This window comes from Teleopsis dalmanni, chromosome 2, assembly GCF_002237135.1.
Source record: "Teleopsis dalmanni isolate 2A chromosome 2, ASM223713v2, whole genome shotgun sequence".
NCBI lineage: Eukaryota > Metazoa > Arthropoda > Insecta > Diptera > Diopsidae > Teleopsis > Teleopsis dalmanni.
In genome coordinates, this window is record NC_051847.1 from 48,759,378 (window position 1) to 48,769,504 (window position 10,127).

General features: G+C 30.0%; 1 protein-coding gene across 2 annotated transcripts; it reads right to left on the reverse strand.

The window, feature by feature from the left end:
• Positions 1–1,000: 1,000 nt before the first annotated feature.
• Positions 1,001–10,113, reverse strand: LOC119677509 (titin homolog; the record flags this gene model as incomplete). Of its 2 annotated transcripts, none has more annotated exon segments than XM_038088886.1 (8): positions 1,001–1,488; positions 1,830–3,589; positions 3,672–4,031; positions 4,408–4,579; positions 4,649–5,724; positions 6,966–7,019; positions 7,076–7,201; positions 7,263–10,113. In XM_038088886.1, coding segments are annotated over 8 exon segments (6,618 nt in total). In that variant the 5' UTR covers positions 9,985–10,113.
• Positions 10,114–10,127: the final 14 nt, after the last annotated feature.

Sequence of the window (10,127 nt, forward strand, 5' to 3'; positions counted from 1 at the left end):
ACGAATCGAATAAACACTAGCTTAACCAAATATATTAAATACAATAACATTTAGATTACATGAAAGATCATCACCGTAAACAAAAATTTGCTGCATAATTCAATTAATATTCGTACCGTCATTTTAAGATTATTGCGAAAATTTAAAATTTCTTCCAATGCATATTTAATGAAATATACATTCTACTATATTTATAGGTAAAAGGAATGTCAACAAAATAACTCTTTCAGTTCTTTGTCCAATAATACATACAGCTAAAAAAAATTTTTCTATAATAATATAATAATAACATGAGAAACGCGAAAAATTTTAATTACTATATTCTTAAATGATTTATTAAATAAAATATATTGTAATATAAATTACAGGTTATTATTCAAAAATAATAAAAAAGGAGAATATATATATATATATAGTAACCCTATATTTTATGTATCAATAGAAAAGTTTATATCAAATAATATTATAAAACATACAATAAAAATAGGCCTATTAACTATATACTAAATGTGTTTGAATTAAATAATTTTTTTTAATGATTTCATATAACTTTAATTTTTAGCACAGAAAAAATTTTTTTGATATTCACCAAAAATATATATATGAATATGAATATAAAATAAAATATATTGTTAATGAGAAATAGAAAGCTTTCTTCCTTTGCATATTTATTCAAACTAATTTTTAACGACAATTCTTAATAAAATTATTTGCAAAATAATTTTCCATACAATAGCTTAAAAATAATAAAATAAAAATAATAGGTAGACCTTTTATATTTATACGTTTGTTTGCTCTGGATAACCAGAGTATACTTAAATTATAAAGATTTTAATAATTCATATTTAATTGAAGTTTCTTGTCATAGGACAAAAATAATTTTTAATTAATTGAAGTTTAACGTTAATTTTATATTGAACTGATTACAAATAATATTTTTATATCTTAAAAGATAAATATATTAACAAAATATTTTCTTTTTAATGGAAACATGTATTACTTATATATATATATATAATATAAAGTTTTACTCTTACTTCTCGTATAAATAAGTAAAACTTATGTTGCTTAACAAAGTCATTAAATAAAGATGCATTAAATTGTTATTAATTTATAATAATAATAATCATATTTTAAAAACTAATTTCCACCAATGAAATCTTCATCAATATTTTCACTTTTGATCGCAGTACTCCTTGTATCATCTGGTAGTATACATTCATCTGCTTGTTGATCGCTAGTGATTATAATTACTTTCGTAGTTGAAGCTGCAGCAGCAGCCGCAGTTCGTGTAGTACGTTTTGGCGTTGCTTCTAATATCACTGACTTCGAAGCTATTGTTGTTGTTTGTGTCATAGTTGGAGATGTTACCGAGAGTGATCCAAAAGGCGTACCACTAATAAGAGAAGATATTGGAGCAGCTGATATCGCTGGACGTTTCGGTGGTGGTGGTCCTGTCACTGTGGTTGCCGTTGGTGGCGTATTAAACTATATTAAAAAGAATATAAAAACATTATATATAAATTATATGTAGTAAATATAAAAAATCTCGTAAAGATAATAATAATATATAATCATATTGTTCAATTATAAGAATTCCATCATTAATTTAATTTTAAAATTAACAACTAGGACACAATTTCTTTTAACTGTGCAAAACACATAAATAAGAAATTAAAATCACGTTTTTTAAATACGATAATTTAATTTGTAGACTAATACAATATCACTTTTTTTTATTGCTAAATTAAAATTAAATTTTTTATTGCTAAAAATTAAGTTGGCTATCCGCATTTATATCATTGATCAATTAAACAATTTAAAATTACCTGACGATAAGGTAAGCAACTCCGTTGATTACTTCTTAAGGATAAAGATGTATTAGTTGATTTAGATGGAATCGGAGTAGAGGACTGTAAAGGCGGTTTAGCATAAAAAATACGTGGCGATTCTTGAGCGGGCAGTTTCAAATTTTTAGTTGTTGCATTTGATTTTTTTAATAAATTCTTTATGGTTGAGGATCTTAAATCTGGAACTGTTGATGAAGGCTCAACACGTGTTGACATTGTAGGTTTCGTTACTTGGGAAGTTGAAGATACATCTTGATATTTGAAGCCTATTATATTTTGATCAGCATCAAGTATAGGCAAGTACTGTTCATTGTTTTTATGTTGTTCCTTTTGAGGTTGTTGTTTTTGTACTGGCATTTTTCTTTGCTGTTGGGGACGTGGTGCTTTCGCCTTTCTAGCCATATCGTTTACAATCTCTTTTTGCTGTGGTGTGCTTGTTTTCACAGCAGTTAAAGATGTTGTAGGTTGAATAGATGGAATAATTGGTGGTGGAGTGTTTAATGTCAACATATATTCTTCCATGAGGCGGACAGCACAATCAATATCTTTTGAACTGAATTTGTTTAAATTTGATAAACTATCAACAACGCGTTGCCGTTCGCTAAAGGACATTTTTGATAAATTAAGTTGGATCAATTTTGTTAAGGTTAAATCAAAACGTTGTACACTTGAACGTAATAGTGAGCGCTGATATTCGGGTAAAGAAACTGGAGTTTTTAAATTGCTGGTAGTTGCAGGAGATGGGGGTGTATCAGCTATATTTGCCGATTGAAGAGATTTAATATTTTTGGGCGTTAGTGTTGTTGTCGATGGTAATTGTCTTTGCAAAGCATTAATTGTAGATGATAAATGAGATGGTTGTAATGGTTGTAAAGCAGGCGGGCCTTGTGTTGAAGTGGCTGGTGTGCTAGAACTAGCAGTAAGCATTTCTACCTTGTGCCTTATTGAAGCCGGAATTGAGTTCTTATCAGTTTCTAAATCAGCACGTGTTATCAATTTAGTAGTCATCACAATATAAGCAGGTAGTTCTCGCACAACTGCTTGTGTCCTAGCATGTATACGTGTTGGGTCAATTGCTGGCATTGGGCCATCCAAATTAGGACAACAATAATCTAATAATACACCACCATAACCTCGATTATATTTTGCGGGATGTAAGAACGAATAAAGACGCGTACCATTCGCGTCGACAATAGTAGGAGATATACCAGTTGTAGTTGGTAGTGTAGCAACGGGAGATTGCGTCGATTGGTGACTCGAAGGTAAAATACTTGATGCTGTAGAGGGTAAAATACTTGTCGGAGTTGAATTTATATTATAAGCACTTGAACTATATTCTTCAATTTCTTGTTTTGGTTCTATAAATGGTAAAACTTTGGGGCTTGTAGTATTTGGAGTTCTTATATTCAATGTTGCAGAAGTAGAAGCATTAATTCTTGCAGTGAACTCTTTGTTTGGCTCAGTTAATACTGAGCTTGGCAAAGTTGATTTGGCATTTATTAGTGACGCTAACACTGGTGATTGCGTTGGTAATGCTGGTGTCGAAACGTTTTTATCCAATTTATTTTTAGGTTTATCTTTATTCTGTGCCTGTAGTGTCGAAACGCGTTTAGGTAACTGCTGTTGTAATGATTTCGTTTCTTCATCAGTTACCTGCTTACGTAGAGTAGTGAAAGCAGTTGCTTTTAATGGTGTTAAAAGATTACCGTCTTCGTCATCCGTTTTAACACGTTTATTAACTTTAAAAAATTAATTAAATAATAAAGAATTATATAAATAAATAAACTTCTAATATAATATGTATTATTGTATAAAATTTACCATCTTCTGGTTGATGACTGGATGTTGGTGTATTAAAGTCTGGCAACTGAGGTTGCTGTTGTTGAAAGGAAAGTACTCCCTTCGACACTTCAGAAATCCTTGTACGCAAATGTGTATTTAATTGTGATAATCGCACCAATGGCGTTTTTTCTGCTCTCCTATCTATTACCTCCTTTGAAGCTGCAGCCGCTTCAACAGCCTTTGAAACAAATGAGGTACCAGCTGAATTAGCAAGTTCTGTTTTTGCTTCACTCGTAGTTTTAGTTTTCGGTAAAACAGTTTTTGGTAAAACAGTTTTTGGTAAAACTGTTTTTGGTAAAACAGTTTTTGGTAAGACAGATTTTGAAAAATGTCCTTTCGCTGAAATATTTTAAAATATTTATTAAAATATCATTAAAATGCAATAGAAAAATATACAGTGCTCAGTTGAAAATATAAATATTGGCTGGCATGAATACATTTGTCTACAACGTAAACAAAGTTTTCCATTTTAATATTGGAATTTATTTGTTTATGTTTTCAAAGAAGCACTGTCATCACAAAAAAAACTATAAGCTAATTTTGAATATGGCACATATTAATATCATAACTTTTTAGAGTATTTTTAATAATATAGTATTGCTTAGGTAATAAGTATAAGACTTATATAAGTTTTTCAAATTACATTTTGCAATTACTATAACATTATAAAAATAAAAATACAGATTAAAAAATTATGAATGTTTGAAATAATTACCATCTCGTTCTAGATGTCTCGATCTGGATCTAATGGTAGATGAAGTGTTTGCAATTACTTCCAGTTTATTGGTGATTTCGATAGTATTATTTATAGTCTTTAAATATTTATCCACTATACTACGATTGATTCGAACACGTAGCTTCTTTAATTGCTTCGGTTTAGAGATATCCTATAGAGAATGTTATAAGATTGAAAAAATTATAAAATGTTTGATTCTTTGTATTGCATTTTAACTTACATGTTGACTTTGCTTTTTATGTTTTGCAGATTTGGTTTTTATTTGAGAAACACATGATGCAGGCCTTTCTGGTATTATGCGACTTTTAATAATTCTAGTTCTTTCATTTGGGACAGGTGACACTACTGATAATGAGCTCTTTGTTCTTAACTTTCCTTCGCTATACATATTTTCAAAACCACTTTCTCTCATTTCTAATGGCATAGAAGCGCGAAGAATGTCGATTTCTTTAATACGTTTAGGTTTTTCAAAATCAGAAAATATTTTAATAGTTGAAACTTTGCTAGAATCAACTTTTTCTTTTCTATCTCCTTCTACACAAATTTCTATTCTTTCGCTGGTACTACCTAAAGCTTCTTCTGCTACTACTGATTGTAATTTTTCTGTTGAAACATTAGCTTCGTTTGTATCTAAATGGTTCATTTTTGAAATTTTTTCTGAATTTTCACCATAATTAACAGATTTTGCTTCTTCATTACCTTGGACTAAATAATCAATATTCTTTGGATTAATGGAAGTTTCCGATGCAGTTGAAGTATCTTCATCAACATAATTTAATGTTCGGTCTTCCAACGATTTAACTACATCTATAGTTATTATTTTAGATCGTAAATTCTTTTTATTTGAGATGTCTTGTTTGCAATTATCCAAATCCTCTAAACCAACTTTCAGTATGTTTTCGGTTAGCATGTTAAAATTTAAAGATTTGTCTTCTTCAACTATTGACGCTGCTTGTGATCTCGTTAATTTCCTAGGCACTACTTCTTCATTAGAATTGCGAGAAAATATTGTGTCACTTGTTTCAATTTCTGGGCATATCTTTTTCGAGCTTTCCAAAGGACTTTTTATATTTTTTGCTATATCCGCAGACGAATCCTTATCCTTTGATTCTGACAAATTAGCGTCAACTATAGACAATGAACTACTAGATCTAGTTTCTCTTACATATGTTGTATCAGAATTTCTTTCAGTTGTTTTATTGCATGATAACAACTCACTTACTGTAGATGATGGAACCATTTCAATCTCTTCTGCTGTAATCGTTTTCGAATGAAAGTCCTTGCTTTTACCGCGGACTAAAAATAAAAGTTATAAAAATTAATATTGGAAGAAAAATTTTAAAATAAAATTTTACGACTAAGTTACAGTTGCTATTAATATTAGTTACTCAATAAATTATTTTATTGATTAATAAACTAAAGATGCCAAAAAAGTTTTTACAATAAAACACAAGTTATAATGCTTACATAATTAGTAAGTAAGCATAAGTGATACAAGAAATATTGCCGTTATAATCTATTTACAAGTAAAACAAAAACTTTTTTCACTTTTTAAAATTTGAATCGGATTACTACCAAAGAACGTTCCACTTTCACAAATCTTTTCGGATTACAATAAAAAAATGTTTGATCATCATATGGTGCACAAGCATCATATGGTGCTCAAGCATCATATGGTGCTCAAGCATCATATGGTGCTCAAGCATCATATGGTGCTCAGGCATCATATGGTGCTCAGGCATCATATGGTGCTCAAGCATCATATGGTGCTCAGGCATCATATGGTGCTCAAGCATCAAATGGTGCTCAAGCATCAAATGGTGCTCAAGCATCATATGGTGCTCAAGCATCAAATGGTGCTCAAGCATCATATGGTGGTGATCAAGCATCATATAGTGGTGCTCAAGCATTACATGATGCTACTCAAGCATCATATGGTGTCGTCATATTCAAGCATCACGGTTTGTTCAAGCATTATAGTTTGTTTAAGCATCGTATGGTGTTTAATCATCTTCTGATATTCAAGCATTTGATGTTGTACATATAAACAATAATATATATAATATGGAACATAAAGCAAAGCAGCTGTTCGAAAAAGTTGAACGTTTAAGGTATTTTGTCCAAATGTTCGAATTCGAATATACTCTAACTGCTCTGAATTATACTGATTGACCGCTTTGAAAAACTAGGGTAAAGGCTGAATAACTTGAGCTGTACGAAATCAGCTGATTTATTCTACCTTGTGGAAAGCAATGCATTTGAGTATTTATGCCGAACTAAAAATAATGGAAAAAATAAAAACAAATTGAATTTTAAAGCAATGTCAAGATCAATACATTGAACTGTATTAACAAAAAGTGGTGTTGATACCAAATATGAGTTTAAAAATCAGCTATTGAGTATACATTAATAATATATTCAAAGGGTTTATAACTCTACTCTTTTAAATGCATATTTGCATGCAATAAAAAAATTGTATCTGCATTTTTAAAATTTAATTAATCTATTTCATATTTGAAAAAAAAAAAGAAACTCACTTTCACGACGAATACCAAGTTTTTGACGCTTTACTGGATGTTGGTCTTCATTACCTGAAACTATGTGATTAGTTTTTATTTATAAAAAAGTCTCATATATAAATGTATACTTTTTGTTGCAATACTATCCATTAAAGCTGCAGAGCGCTTCATAGGTGCTGGAGAATCTATACGCACATTTAAATCTTTTCTTCCAAGATCTGCATTTGTGGGCTCTTTAAATATTTTTCTTGCATCTGTTGGAAAAACAAAAATTGTTTTTTATCATTTCTATATATATACTATATTTTTCAATACCAGTTAATTCCATAGGCGAATCCGTTCCACGTTTCCGCAAGGACCGTCGTGAAGGATCAATTCCTTCAATTATGTTTGACTTATCCATACCTTCTTGTTCTCTGTGTTTGCGACTATGCTCTTCGTTCAAGGTTTTTGGACTGAACATGGTGTTGATTTGTGAAGTTTCAGTGGTACTTTCTATTTTTGTTTTCAATTTAGGAGATATATTAACAATTACGTCCGCTTTGCCCCTTAAATTTCTCATTCCTCTTATTGGTTTAGTATTATTCTTATTAACTTCTTCATTATTTTCCATCAAATTTTTATCAATTTTGTCAGATTTTAATTTAGTTTTTGCACCATCAGATGTTTCAGTGGGATTACTTGAATTTAATTTACTTTTTTCAATATCCTCAGTATTATCAGCTTTTTCTAGTTTTGATGATACAGTTTTTGTGGTTTTTAAGTCAATTTCATCTTTTAATTGTTCTACATGTTTTTCAATTTTTTCATCACCGTCTTCTTTGATGACACTGTCATTTTTGTCATTATCTGTAGCTTTATTAATATCCTCTAATGAATTTTTCGCTAGCTTAACACTACAAACCAATAATGTAGATCCCATCAAATCCTTTGTAACTTTCACAATTTCATCTTCTTTGTTTGTTTCATTATTTTTATTAATTAAAGGTTCCTTTTCAATACTTTTAGTGTTTGTAGCATTAGCTGTCGATGTATTGACTTTGCTCGTTTCTTCACTTTCTATTTCTTTGTCTGAATTCTTAATACTTCGAGTATTAAAATCTCTTTTAATTTTAGTTACTACTGGAATAGATATAGCATTTATTTCTTCTACTTTATTATCAACAAGTTTATCTTCAGATACCGGATTTGATGTCCCTTTTTTAATATCTTTATCAAAAGAATTATCATTTTTTTCTGAAATATTTAGATCTTCTTTCTCCGTTTTTGATTCTTTCTTTTCTCTTGCATCTTTTTCGGATTGAAGATCTTTAATTTCTTTTTCTTCTTCAGATCCTTGTGTTTCAGCAATTTTATTTGCAATGGATTCCAAGCTTGATTTCTTAATTACAATTTTTTGTGGAGTAGTTTGATTTTTTTTAACATTAAGTGTTACTTTTGGTTCTGTTTTACTTAAAGTATCAGTTTTATTTTCTATTTTTTGAACAGGAGTTTTATGCGACTCTCTTGAAGTGTCTCTAACAGATTTTTGATTGGTTTGCGGATTTTCATATGGCATTGGAAGAATTTTAGACTCAGATTTTTTTTCTGAAAATTTATTTAGAATTTTAATGTGAGGTTTTATCTCATTTTTATCATCACTTCCCTCAATATTAGTTTGTATTGCTGATTTTTTGTTTTTTGAAGTACTGCTTTCAATATTTAATGTAGGTTTTATAGTTGATGACGGATTCGGCTCCTTTATTTCTGACTTTCGAAGAGAAATTTTGTCAGTTTTAATATTAACGGCAGTAGTTAAAGTTTCCATTTTCATAGTATGAGAATTTGAACGTCTTGAATCTTTGTTCTCAGTTCCCATCCTAACATTAGTTGTTTGGGAATCGGATTGTCGTGTTTCTCTATTATCAGTTTCTAACTTTATATTGATTTGGGAGTTTGATCGCCGTAAATCTTTATTCTCAGTTCCAATTTTCGTATTGGTACTTTGAAAGTTCGATCGTCGTGATTCTCTGTTGTCAGTTTCTATTCTTGTGTTGATTGCTTGGGAATTCGATCGTCGTAAATCTTTATTCTCATTTTCTATTCTCTTATTGGTAGTTTGAGAATTCGATCGACGTAAATCCTTATTATCAGTTTCTATCCTTGTGGTGGTTGTTTGTGAATTTGATCGTCGTAAATCTCTGTTTTCAATTGATAACTTTGTGTTGGTTGTTTGCGAATTCGATCGTCGTGAATCTTTATTCTCTGTTTCGACTTTCATTCGGGATGGTGATTCATGTTGATTGAACACGGGTTTTGTGGTTTGCTTTGGAATAATCCCTTTTCTACCTTGTTCAGTTTTTTGTTGAGATTTATTCAATTCCACTTTTTTACCTTGGATTTCTTTTCGGTTTTGCGTTGGAGATGGTTTTCCAACTGAAAATTTTTCTTCACTACTCATAGAAGAAGATCTGGACTTACTTAATTGTTCCCTACTAGGTGACTTTTGAAATGATTCTCCAAAAGTAGGTTTTTGTACATCCTGTCCAGATTTATGTAATTTCTCAACAGGTTCTTTAAATTGTTCTCTTGTTTTAACCTGAGTATTTGCTCTTTTAGGTGATTCTGAAGGGTTTCTAGTTTTTGAAGGTGATTGAGCTATACTAATCTCAATTTTTCTACCTCTATGTGGTTCACTCGTCACTACAGAAATATTTGTTGAAACTTTTTCTTTAGATCCCTTGGTATTCTTTGACAACATTAAGATTTCATTAGCTGTCGGCTTATCAGTTTTTTGATTACCTATAGTACTTTCTTGTACCTGCTGTGATACATTCCGACTGTCTTTAATAGTATCCTTTTTATTATTTTGATCATCTTTTTTTCTCGGAGTAGTTTTGTTTTTATCTTCTCTGTTCTCCATAAACTTTTTGGTTGTGCTTTGCAACTTCAGATTAGCTGAATCTTCATCCTTTGAAGAACTATAACCTTTACTTTCGTTTTTTTCTTCTTCTTTAGACTTAGATACTGATAACTGAATTTCAGTTTTAGTGCTCATATCTTTCTTTTCGTCATTTTTTTCTTGTTTATTTTTTGTTCTACTTTTTTCTACTTCGTTTATATTTTTTTCAACTATATTAGAAATATTTTTTGTTTCAACATTACAAATCTCTTTTACGCTCTTATTTGTAGAAGTCTTTA